At 43.0% G+C, this 11,762-nt stretch overlaps 4 protein-coding genes across 10 annotated transcripts; 2 read left to right on the top strand and 2 right to left on the bottom strand.

Annotated features, from left to right (window-relative positions):
* Positions 1–250: 250 nt before the first annotated feature.
* On the bottom strand, positions 251–2,264 carry Mon1 (vacuolar fusion protein MON1 homolog). The gene is made up of 3 exons (XM_017240314.3): positions 1,566–2,264; positions 1,351–1,502; positions 251–1,289 (listed from the first exon to the last, which is right to left on the bottom strand). Exons 1-3 carry the CDS (start codon positions 2,156–2,158, stop codon positions 448–450), a joined length of 1,587 nt encoding a protein of 528 aa, XP_017095803.2. The 5' UTR covers positions 2,159–2,264; the 3' UTR covers positions 251–447.
* A 144-nt stretch (positions 2,265–2,408) lies between these two features.
* On the top strand, positions 2,409–3,433 carry mRpS2 (mitochondrial ribosomal protein S2). Its single transcript, XM_017240316.3, has 2 exons — positions 2,409–2,547; positions 2,602–3,433. Exons 1-2 carry the CDS (start codon positions 2,523–2,525, stop codon positions 3,375–3,377), a joined length of 801 nt encoding a protein of 266 aa, XP_017095805.2. The 5' UTR covers positions 2,409–2,522; the 3' UTR covers positions 3,378–3,433.
* LOC108124569 (uncharacterized) lies at positions 3,381–5,165 on the bottom strand. Its single transcript, XM_017240315.3, has one exon. It carries the CDS (start codon positions 5,050–5,052, stop codon positions 3,535–3,537), a length of 1,518 nt encoding a protein of 505 aa, XP_017095804.2. The 5' UTR covers positions 5,053–5,165; the 3' UTR covers positions 3,381–3,534.
* Positions 5,166–5,563: 398 nt separating this feature from the next.
* On the top strand, positions 5,564–11,705 carry mxt (Eukaryotic translation initiation factor mextil). Of its 7 annotated transcripts, none has more exons than XR_011442186.1 (10): positions 5,564–5,619; positions 6,594–7,175; positions 7,230–7,560; positions 7,635–7,706; positions 7,986–8,046; positions 8,215–8,531; positions 8,598–8,671; positions 8,738–9,128; positions 9,189–10,648; positions 10,730–11,705. XR_011442186.1 is itself a non-coding variant. In XM_070277675.1 (10 exons), the coding sequence occupies exons 2-10, from the start codon at positions 6,774–6,776 to the stop codon at positions 10,841–10,843; spliced, it is 1,881 nt and encodes a 626-aa protein (XP_070133776.1). In that variant the 5' UTR covers positions 5,564–5,619; positions 6,594–6,773; the 3' UTR covers positions 10,844–11,705. The 7 variants fall into 7 exon arrangements, 3 of the variants coding, with proteins under 3 accessions (XP_070133776.1, XP_070133775.1, XP_070133777.1); XM_070277675.1 differs by having other exon boundaries at positions 9,189–9,307; XR_011442184.1 differs by having other exon boundaries at positions 8,215–8,671.
* Positions 11,706–11,762: the final 57 nt, after the last annotated feature.

Raw genomic sequence — 11,762 nt, 5'->3', positions numbered from 1 at the left:
CTTCACACCGTAATCCTGCCATTGTGTTTCCGATGCGCGCGTTAGAGAATGTTGATTTTCAAAAGCTCTCTCAGTGAACCACTCTCTTAACTTTGAGAGAGAGCTTAAGCTTTCTGGACTTAGGTTATCGATAGTAAGACTTATCGTTTTAAGGATACTTGTACAAATTTAAATTTTAAATGGAAATTTTATACTTTTTCATAACACTTTATAATTAATAGTAAAAAAAACCCTTTTGTTTTTTTTTTTAGAGAATTTACTTAGAGGCTTAAATACAAATTTACATGCGTATTTATGGTATACAAGGATCAGTTAAATATAAGCCGTCACAACTGCAACACAACAACAGCTTTGTCCTCAATTGGGGTTAACAGTTTCGTTGGCAGAAGTATAATATAAAAATAGTCATATATCTCACAGTTCCCTACAAATGCCGCCCGTGACGGATCAGAAAGTGGCGTGATTCCTTATAAAGTAAACATCGTAATCCTTTTCGATCCACTTGATCAGCTTATCAACGTATTTTATCACCGTTGCCTTGTCGACGACCGGTTCGAAAACTGCGTAGAGTTCGTAGGTGCCGGTGGCCCAGGCTAGCACCACTTCGCTTTCCTTAACCTCGTAGATGAGCTTCAGGGGCCGGACGCTGTTGTGAATGCGATGTAGCAAATCACAGTAAATGGCCTCCAGGCGGTCCAACTCCGCCAGGGATTTGTATGGATGCCTCAGCATGGGACACAGTAGCTGAGCCGTGCTTTTCGGCTTGTACAAGAAATGCCGCAACTCAGGGATTCCCACAACCTGCTGATACAGTTTCACGTTGAAGGGTTGCTTGAGTTCCTCATTAACAGCCTCCAGACAGTGGTTCTTTTTCAGCTTTTCCGTGATCTTAACTTTGGCATCTTTGAGCTCAAAGAAACCATTCCGATCGATGGACAGCAATAGCAAACATGCCTGGCAATCATCCGCCAGATAGGAGACATACGCGTGCAGAAAGCCCTTCTTGTCAAACCTAGGAAGACAGATGGGGGACCAGTTCTCTGAGCTCTTGAACGACTCGGAGCACTCCACTAGGTTGAAAATCAGCCTCAGATCGGCTGGATGAATCAACTGATTCTTCAGTCGCACCAGAGAAATCAGTTTGTTATTAGCTATTAGTACAGCAAAGACCAGATTATTGATTTTTGAGCAAATACTCTGAATGCTGCTGGTGATTTGCGACCGTACCGATGTCGGCAATGGGAAGACGCGTATGGAATTGGTCAGAAATGTAAAGACGTTGTTCGAAACTAAAGACGATAAATAGAGTAATTATCTTGACTTTAAAAACATTTAGAACTTTGGTATTACCTTTGGTACTACAGCCATCATTTGCCAGTAGATTGTAGAACAAACGTTCACTCCCATAGAGCAGTCTCCTCAAATCCAAGTTCTTTCGCTTCTCAAAATTCTTTGTCATTTCTGAGTATGTCAGAATGGAAAGTATTTGATTGTACACATCACTGCGAAAGTAAAGAAAAGACTTATCAGTCAGTATTATTCATAGGTTATAGTTAGTTACTTGCCTCAATTGGAGTTGAAGCTGCTGCAAACTCATGTTGCTTCTACTAGCAGCAACCAGAATAAGCGAACCGCGATGCATGAAGGCGATCTTGACGCCACCAGCATGAATGGACGTAATTGCATCCTGACTAAGCTGGACGAAACTAACCAGGGCCTGGATCACTCCGAACAGTGCCGCTAACTTGTCCTCCTTTCCGTGCAACGAAAATATGGGCTTTCCGGCCTCACTAAGGATAAAAATGTGTTTTTTTTGTCCTCGCCACACACTGTCATGTAGGTAGTCGTGGTCATCGTCCAGGGCACTGTTGGAATCCTCGGTCTTGGCGCTGGTCGAGGTGCTCAAAGCCAACGATTCGGAACTGGCGGCCAACTGCTTCGATTGCCCCGGCTCCGGGCTTAGAGCTGTACTATTTTGCGCATCCAGACCAGTACGTAATTCGGAAATAATACTATGATTCTGCAGTTCCGCCTCTTGGTCGTGATCCGCCTCCTGATAGAAGTTGGCTTCCGAATCGTTATTTTCCGAATCGCCCTCCGCGTCCAGGAACTCGCAGGTGGAATTGGTGTCCACGCTAAGTGATCTGTCTATTTCCATTTCGACTTGTATGTTTATTTCGGCCGCCTTAGCATTGCAAATATTAAGCAAAAAATTAAAGTTTACAACTCAAGTGAAAGGTTCCAGCTGACTCGATTTTTCGAGCACTGTTCGAGAAACATATGATGGGGTATTCTCAAAAAGATTAAATATATAAAAAAAAAATCAATTATTTGATAATATCATTAAGGTAATAACAGAAAAATATGTACTTAATATTTGTATTGAATAAACTTTAACATTTTAATATCTTTTAATAATTTTTAAGTATGTTTTGTTGTCATTACTCAACACTGCCACCAGCTGTTTAAAAAAAAGATAAGAAGAAGAAGAGAAAAGGTTATGAAAACACGAGCGTTCCAAAATGTTAAGAAAATCGCTTAATAACCGTAAGTAATCAATAAAAACTTTAACAAAACCCATTAATTTTTGTTCTAAAACAGTGGTGCCGCGTTTTGGCCAACTTTCGGGTCTGTCGCGAAGACTGCAGAGCACACAACCGGAGCAATCCCCAGAAACAGAGCCGGAGGACATTGCCGTGATCGAGCAGCGCATATTGAAGCATCCGGACTACTTCCAGGTCCACAATTTATTTACCGTGCGCGACCTGTTCAACGCCCGTGTGCACTATGGCCACAAAGAGGGCTCCCTGGATGACCGAATGCGTCCCTATCTGTTTGGCAGCCGGCTTGGACATCTAATCTTCGATTTGGACAAGACAGCGTCGCACTTGCGGGATGCCCTGAACTTTGCCGCTCACATTGCCTTCCGTGATGGAATTATACTGTTCTTTAACCGAAATGCTTTGAACGCGCACCTCGTTGAGCAGAAGGCTCAGGAAGCCGGTGAATTCTCACACACGCGCTTCTGGCGCGGCGGCATCTTCACCAACGCCAACGTTCAGTTCGATGCAGTCACTCGGCTTCCAGATCTTTGTATATTCCTCAATACACAAAACAACGTAATGGCCCAGCACACGGCTGTGCGAGATGCTGCGAAGATGGCCATTCCTACGATCGGTATTGTGGATAGTAATTGTAATCCAAACCTCATCACCTATCCAGTGCCTGGGAACGATGACACCCCGGCGGCGGTGGAGCTCTACTGCAACCTCTTTAAGGAGGCCATTCTGCGCGGTAAGCGAGAGCGTCGCCAGCTCCTAGGTCTGCCGCCCCTGGATGAATCCCAACCTCGTCGCAGTCGGAAACCCAAAAAGTAGCTCTAAGTGCAGAATTTGTTACATTTATTTGAATACATGCCGATGTTGTCAAAGAATTAATTTATTGCAGACTCGTAAGGTATTGGGAGCTTCCACGCTTGCCGGAAAGTTACAACTAATCAAATCCCACGCCAAGATTCAGCGTCAACGGGAAATCCTAGGGGGGCAGTAGCGTGTTTCCTTTAACAAAAGTGTTGCTGTAATGACTGTAGTACGAAGGATTGCAATTCGAACCAGTGTTGGCACTGGTAGTAGTGGCAGTTCCAGTGGACCAGCCGCTATTATTTCCTTCATTTGATGGAGGTGTGTCAGGTGGCGGTGGTGGTGGCGGGAGCGATGCTATGTTGGCGGCAATGGCTTCTGCACCGCCAGTGATAGGACGTCCGGAACTGAAGAAAGGTTGCTTGGGATCAAAGCCATTGCTGGTGTTCGGGCCCATTTTCGTCTTGTCCCAATAGCTTCCTGTATTGGCAGATTTGCGTACGTAAACTTGACCCTTGAAAGTATCGCTAACTTTTGGTCCATCTTCCTGTTGGACCCAGCGTTCTGCATGTTTAATAGTCAGCATGGCCTTATGGGCTCCGATATACTCTTCGGCCTTCTGCAAGCGTTCCAGCTGAATCTCGTCAAGCTGATCACGTGGAAGCTTTCCCAAACGCTGCACAGTACGCTTCTGGTTGTGAAACTCACGATTCTTGAAAGGCTTCATCGCTTGACGATACTCCTTCCACTGGCGCTGGCGTTCTTCCTTAGTACCTGGAGGTGCTTCATCTAGTGGAAGCGGTGCTTCCGGTTTCTGAATCCATTGTCCGTTAATTTGCACAAATGCTCCACTTCGCTTTGGCTTCTTCGATGGTTGCGATCCGTTCGATCCCTGCTGGTTGTTGCTTGTACCGTCATTCGGCGGCGGTGGAGGAGGCATCAGATTGGAATCCTCCTTGTTGCCTCCGCGGTTGTTGTGTTTGAACTTTTTGTTGTTGTTATTTTGGTTTTGTTGATTGCCGCGATTCTGACGTTGCTGACCGCGATCCTTAGGCACCAGATTCCAAAGACTTGGGCACTTCGGCATTGGGGGCTGTATAGGTGGTTGTCGTTGTTGTGGAGCCATCATGTCATCCCAAAACGGTGGCGGCTCCAGCGGTCGGTTGCAGTTATTTCGAGGTCCCGGACCAAAGTTTCCAGGACCCATCGGTCCCATAGGGCCGCACGGTCCACCCGGCCCCATGGGACCTGGGCCAAACGGTCCCATTGGCCCACAGGGTCCATTCGGCCCATTTGGTCCCATTGGCCCAAAAGGTCCTCCAAAGGGCGGACCACACGGACCTGGACCCGGACCAAAGTTATTGTCGAAGCCCATAGCCAGCTGCATGGGTAGAGGTGGTGGTCGGCTCAACGGCTGATAATTGCAGTCCTGGTTGTAGTTGTTATTGCGTTGAAATTGTGTGTTGTCGTTGCGTGGCCATTGCTTGCGACCGTTGTTATTTCCGTTGTTATTATTATTATTTATACTATTGTTACGTTTTTGCCCAATTTTTGAATCCGGTTTGAGGGCTTCTTTGCACTTTTTCCAATCGGCGAAAGACATTTTCGGCTTTCCTTCTTCCTCCTTGGTAGATTCATCATTGCCGGCGTTAGGCTCCGCTGGAGCATCTTCCAATACCTCGTTCTCAGACATTCCAACGGAACAGCTCAAAATGGATGGAAATTTGGAAAAATAAAATTTTCCTATTTTTTTATTCAAGATTCGATTGGAGATGGGAGAATTTTGGGCCTGCTCAACATCCCTCAAATAAGATATAGATATTTGAATGTTATCGATATTTTTAGACTACTTTGTTAGGAAGAATAAAAATTTGAAAATCAGAATCATTTTTTGATGAAAAACTTTTGTGTAAGGTTTAATAGTTTCTAATTGAAGATAGTTTTAAAGATATTCACGGAATACAAAGTTGCCAAAGCTTAAACATTATTAGGATTTTATTGTAAATACATAAATTCTACAAAATAAGATTTACATTTGCCATTATTAAGATTAAACAATTTGGTAATCCAAAATAGGGAAAAATAAAAATCTTATTCCACTTACTTGCCATTATTGTGATCAATTATTGTATTATTAACCGAATTTGTTGTTTTAGAACACAGGGTGTTTTGGGGAAAACGAAGGAACGTAAAAAGTATACAATGAATCGATACAAGTTATCGTTATCAAACGGTCACCCAAAAAATTTGCTAGAAATTGGTAAGCTTCTCATGTCTTAAAATTTGTTCTGAATCTAATTATACGGATCAAATCATAGTCTCATACTAGCTTCGAATCGTAGCATCGGGTGTTAGCCCCCAAGTAACTAGTATAGGACGCTGGAAAAGTGTAGGCCTTCCGCCAAGTACAACGTCGGGCGCAGCGCAGCCAACGCGTAGTTTCATCTTTCTGTCGATTGTGCCCCATGCCACTGAAAACCAAAATATTACCCAATTTCACCGAGTGCTATTAGCCAAGTGCCCTTATTAATAAAAAGTTAGTAATAAATAGTTAAATCCCATCAGGGGTCGGGGATATCAAGAATTTTGGTTGTCAAACGCCCAAAAAATTCGGCCGCCGTTTTTTTGTTGCTATTCTCGACATATGATTCAATAGGAGGAACAAGTGAGAATGATCGCTCTTGCCTCTCACCCTCTCTTTTCCTCCTCCTCTCGGTTTTTTGTAATAATTCTAAAAGTTGTTGCTGTTTGTGGTTGTAAGTGATATTTAAAAAAAATCTGTGGTGCATGGAGCGAAAGTCTGACTAAATCCAAAAAGCACCAACAACCATTAGTAGCAGCCGTCGCACAAATGGTCTTCCGTTTGGTGTTCCCATTTATGCAAACTGTTTTCATTCATTATTTATTTATTTCTTTTTGGAAATCTGTTCGCAATTATCGACACCGATTGTGTTACTGTCTGGAGTGACTCAATGGGTTAAGCCTCCGGTTACGGAGTCCACTTAAACTATAGATAAATCTTCATTGTGTTATCAGGTAAACCTGCTTATCAAAGGAGCACATCATTAGGTCCAAAGATATCCACTTGGTTACGTCGCAGTATTCAAATATGAACTTAGGTATTTCTAGCCAGAAACAAGGTCATGCTAGCTTAGAATTCGCCCAAAAATATTCTAATAAGTTTACCCCCTTAACAAGAATTAATTTCCACTAATATGATACTCTTTCTTTCAGGGGGAGGTGCAGAAAAACGCTTCAACGACTTCTTTTCACCAGTTTTTCAAACTCATCTTAACGAACGAACCAATAACCATACATCAGCTGATCTCAGCGCATCGGAATCGGACGACAGGCTAAAACCCTTTCACATCAGCAGAGAGACAGAATCGAGTCTAGACGAATCCCATCGAAAAAATGGCTCACACACATCTGGGACGCGCCGTGAAAAACATTGAGGCGCCACGCCCACTAAAGACACAGTCGCGCTCGTCGCTTAAAAACAGCTACCTGGTGATTGAGGAGCTGATTCAGTTGATTGACAATGTCACTGTCGGTTTGCAGTCTTGCAACACCACACCGGACTCGATTACGCTACTCTTGCACAACCTTCGAGTCCACGGGCCGCAGCTAGAGGCCCTGTCCAAGGATACGCTCGATCGGGCCTTCGTCGTGTTTCGCAACGCTTCGCAGGACGAACGCCTTAACATAACGACACGCCTTAAACTCCTCGAGCTAATTGAGCTGCGCGCCAAGAGCTGGGAGCATGACGACACAATTGCTTACTACAAGTCCAAGCAGCAAGTCTCTAACGTAGAGGTGGGTACATCCATCCATTACTGTTGGAGCTTTTATTAAACAATATTTTTGTAGCTTCCAGCGGAACCGTATCCGTACGATGCCGGCGGACAGCCTGGCGGATTTCTTAGCACCTCCCCCACATTCGGCGTCAGCGGCGGCGTTGGCGTTGGCGGAGTTAACGTTGGTGCCGCCGCCGCTGCTGCCGCTTTTAATGTTGCCTCAGCAGCCGCCGCCGCCCAGGCAGCGGCCATTGCAGCCGTCGGCACACCCAACCAGCAGCATCTGCTGCTGCCACCCGGTGAGGTCATTCGCAACTCCGGCAAGTTTATCAAGCCGACCAAGATACCCGGCAAGACATATTGCAAGGATGAAGTGGTCATCCGTAACGCAGACTCCGGCAAGGGTAAGTATTCCGGACTGAGACCCCAAGACATCTGATCTTTAAAAGTATATTCCAAAAATGCCATGGCCATACAGTCATGGGTATCAAGGGTCGCCGCGTGCACATGATCGAGGAACTTAGCGAAACAATAATATCGTTTCAAAGAGGTAACCCACCGAATGTCGGTTTTAAGATTAAACCCACTGCATCCAAAACCATTTGGCACGCTTCAATCATTCGTTGGCTACTTGCACCAAAATTACTAAAAACCGAAATTCGCATGTTTCACCAAAGTTTTGGCCATCAAATTTGCATATAACCGATATTCCGCAAAAATCAAAAATGCATCTGTATATATGTACAATCATAAGTCAATACAGTTTAAGTTTTAGGTCAAAATAAGCACCTAGTATGTTTCATATTTTAATTCATTTTTTATCGTTTAGTTAATCCTGGCGCCAAGGAGCGTTTGGTGCAGATCACTGGTCCAGCTGAAGATAAAATTAAGTAAGTTTTAAGATGAACTTGTAAACGATAGCCAGTTGGCAACGATAGTCAGAAACATCTGGTAATACCATCGATTATCTGAAATCGCTGCCAATACACACATTGGAGTGGGAAAAGCACATGTTTCGCTAAAAACAAAAACTTACAAATTATCTCATTTCTCAACAGCTACGCCAAACAATTAATGGAGGATACAATTAGACGAAATGCATCCCCGGTCCGTCTGGAACCCGCTCCAGCCGCCGGTGGATCCTGCTCCTCACTGAACTCTTCCAATTCTGATGACGCCGTCGTGCAGCCAAGGACTCCGGGAGGCAGTGGATTGGCCAACCGGCTGAGCTTTAATTCGGCCCAGAATTTTATGACTGCCACGGCTGCTGCACAGCAGATCTCGCAGCACCATCAACAGCAACAACAGCAGGTTGCCGCAGTGGCCGCCGCAGCGGCAGCAGCAGCGGCTCAGGCGCAGGCGACGGCTGCTGCCGGTAAAGTTTTGCGACCAAATCAGCAGCTGTTAATGCACTCATATTCCACAAACGATGCTTCCGTAGGTGAATACAAGTTCACGGTCAACGTGGGCCAGCACCTGATCAAGATTACCGGTGACTGCTGTGAGCTAGTGCGCGTAAGTATAGCTGGCTCCAAACCATGATATCTAGAATCTTTGCAAGCTCCTTTAATATTTTTCTAGGTGGCCAAGCTCGTACTGGATGACTATTTCAGCAGCTCAGAGTTTTTGGCTTCCATTGAGGCTGGCGCTGCCTTCGATGGAACTTCATTGGTGAGCCCGGTAACCACCCCATCGACTCCGCTTCCTGGCGCTGGGCCGCCGCAATTTATGCTGCCTCTGGCAGATAGTGGCATTGGACTGAACTACGTCGCCTCGGCCAACAACAACGGCGACGTTGAGGACGAGGTGTTTGAGCCCAACAACGGAGCAACCTCGTCTGCTAGCAATGGGCTGGCCAGGTCGCGTCGCAGCCACTTTTCACGCAAGGAGTCCACGCCAGAGACAAAGACAGCTCGCGAAAAGTTTGAGGTCGAGGAACTCGCCGTCAACAATTCCCTGAAGACAAACTCATGTAAGATTCTACAATGGAATAATTGAAAATATGATCTGTAAACAATTTCTTTTCTGGCAGCACGCGTTACTTACGATATTGAACACTTGATCTACTTCTCGAAGGGTCCACATGCTTGGGCCCTGCCCACCGACTGGCAGAGAATGCAGGAAAAAACTCCGTCTATTCTGCGTAACAAGGTAATTCGACCGGCTGTTGATCCCGAGCATTCCGTTGCTTCATCGAACCCCTTCGAATCCATTACCACCACCATTGCACCCAACTCATCAACAGTAATAACAATTCCTAATGCGTCAACAGCTGACGGTATTTGTAACACATCCACAACCACAACACCCACCATAACCGCCGCTGGAAGTGATGCTATCATTGACCTAACCGTAACTAACAAGCTATCAAGGGGAATACCCGATCGCGACGTCCGTCGGGCTCCCAAGCCATCGGCTGAATCCGATCGGAATCTGTACAATAAGCAGTTGCAAATCATAACCAATGCTATGGGAGGGTCGCTAGGTGGCCAGGGCAAGAATCGTCAGCAGTCGCAAGTGAAGGCCATCTTCCAACGCTACACCGAAGACGACGAGTTCGCCTTGGCTTTGTGCGATAATTTGCCAGAGTTGAACAATAACAATAGATCCTATGTTTAAGTTTTTCTATATCATTATTACGTATTCGAAATACGTACATCTCATGACCATTTGAAGCCAACAGAAGGCTGACATATATTATTGTTTTTATGTTGTTTTTCGAACATTCGAGAAATACCTCGAGTATACCTCATTTTTTGTTTATCTTAAAAGACTGCTAGTGCAGTATTCTTAACATTATCTCAAATACGATGCAGTATTACTTAACTTTTTATTTTACTTCATCTGAAAACCTGCCAGTGATGCTTGCGAAACTGAAACCAAAATGTTAGCTTTTAGACTAAAGCTAAGCACTTTCAAGATATATCATTATGAATATCATCCAGTCATTTAGCTATAGATATGCCAACGACACAATAACATAAAAGCGCAACCATTTGCTAGTCCTAGACATGTAAATGATAAAAAAAAATTCAAAATAAACCGAAATGGATAATCTGTGTTTTGGCTGTGAAACAGATTTAAGTCTTTCATAGGAGTTAACCGAGCCGCGTTTAAGCAGTTCTATTATAATACTTACTAACATAACCCACAAAAACACTCTCGAATATGCACAACCACATTACCGAAGCTGTAATTAATTCTTAAATAAGACTTGTAAGAGCTGTAATAATACAAGCAATATTTGGGATGAATGTAACAAACCTAGTTGTAAGCGTTTTACTCCCCCTAATACTCAATTCGATTTACATACGATTCCAATAAACATGAAAAAAGGGCTTTGAAAGTCCGAAACAAAGCTTGGCTGGGTTTAACTGACATTGCATTGTAAATTGTGTATAATATTGATTGGCTTACTCACCCCAAGCACGCTCATGATACGAACTTAGGCATTAAACTGTTTCACATGTACATATATATGTTTGTCCCAAGGTAAGCTAGATATCTTTTAAGATCTTATTCTGTTTATGAATATATGATTAATAGTGTTAATTCTTTTTGGTTTGCCACCAGGAACTGCAGGATGAGAGCCAACGCTTCGATGGTGACAAGTATTTGGCTAGCATTAAGAGTGCTACCAAGCGAGACATTGTGGCAGCTGACGAAGCAGAGACCCTGGATGAGTAACTGAGCCCGCTGGGTGTTCCACCCTGACAATATAGATACATTATCAATGTTCGGCGTAAGGAAACTCAGTTCATCCATCCTTCAATGCTTTTAGCACTAGCTTCACCACCTAACAAACGCAAAAAACAAAACGACCAAAAAAACAAATCAAAATAATTAAATTTTTTGAAAAAAAAAAAAAATAATTGAGTAAACTCAATGGTAAAACTAACACTAGAAATTAGAAACGACAAACAATCAAAAATCTTTCAAATGAACTAGAAAATTCAACGAAGCTCTTAGTTAAGTTCAAGCGAAATGGGAATAAAAGTTCCCAATATTACTAATTTTTTATACAAAAATGCAGCTATCTGACCAGGCTCGAAGCAATTGTTGCGAAGCGGCCCAAACTGAAGTGGCCTGAATGAAATGAAATGCATTTTAAATAACTCAATAGAGATTGAAACATTTTTTTTATTTGAAATTAGTTTCTCATGTTTCTTAAAAAAATATTGTTTCGCCCCACAAACCAAACGACCAAACAATTCTCAAAAACGGAAAAGAAAATGTATTAATTCATGTGTGTTTTTATTATTTAGATTTCTTTTTTAAACTTGCTCTGAGAATATCATTTTCAAGATTTTCAATTGTATTTTTGTTTTCTCTAGTCTATGCATCAATACTACGTTTTTTTTATAAAATTTTATTTCGATACAATGTGAGAAGGTAACAACAAACGAAAACAACACCAAAATTCTTTGAATTTCTGTTTATGATTTAGTTAATTTATTTAATTTATTTTGTAAAAAAAAAAAATATAAATCATATATTCTTCAAAAATATATTCGCAAGGAATAATAAAAAATGGAATCAAGATCAAAAACGATTTTTTCTTTTTTTCGTATAACCTTTTCCCCAAAAAACAAATAAAACTCTTTAG

The sequence above is a fragment of the Drosophila bipectinata genome, chromosome 2L (assembly GCF_030179905.1).
Source record: "Drosophila bipectinata strain 14024-0381.07 chromosome 2L, DbipHiC1v2, whole genome shotgun sequence".
Lineage (NCBI taxonomy): Eukaryota > Metazoa > Arthropoda > Insecta > Diptera > Drosophilidae > Drosophila > Drosophila bipectinata.
This window is presented reverse-complemented; position numbering and strand designations above follow the sequence as displayed.

What these genes read in the sequence shown, in the direction of transcription:
- Mon1 (XM_017240314.3), bottom strand. Translation starts at nt 2,158, where the DNA reads ATGGAAATAGACAGATCACTTAGCGTGGACACCAATTCCACCTGCGAG. An exon ending in CAGCTTCAACTCCAATTGAG is followed by an intron (nt 1,503 to 1,565) that starts GCAAGTAACTAA and finishes TTACTTTCGCAG; the next exon opens with TGATGTGTACAATCAAATAC. An exon ending in TGATGGCTGTAGTACCAAAG is followed by an intron (nt 1,290 to 1,350) that starts GTAATACCAAAG and finishes TATCGTCTTTAG; the next exon opens with TTTCGAACAACGTCTTTACA.
- mRpS2 (XM_017240316.3), top strand. Translation starts at nt 2,523, where the DNA reads ATGTTAAGAAAATCGCTTAATAACC. An exon ending in AAGAAAATCGCTTAATAACC is followed by an intron (nt 2,548 to 2,601) that starts GTAAGTAATCAA and finishes GTTCTAAAACAG; the next exon opens with TGGTGCCGCGTTTTGGCCAA.
- LOC108124569 (XM_017240315.3), bottom strand. Translation starts at nt 5,052, where the DNA reads ATGTCTGAGAACGAGGTATTGGAAGATGCTCCAGCGGAGCCTAACGCC.
- mxt (XM_070277674.1), top strand. Translation starts at nt 6,774, where the DNA reads ATGGCTCACACACATCTGGGACGCGCCGTGAAAAACATTGAGGCGCCA. An exon ending in TAACGCAGACTCCGGCAAGG is followed by an intron (nt 7,561 to 7,634) that starts GTAAGTATTCCG and finishes ATGGCCATACAG; the next exon opens with TCATGGGTATCAAGGGTCGC. An exon ending in ACTGCTGTGAGCTAGTGCGC is followed by an intron (nt 8,672 to 8,737) that starts GTAAGTATAGCT and finishes ATATTTTTCTAG; the next exon opens with GTGGCCAAGCTCGTACTGGA.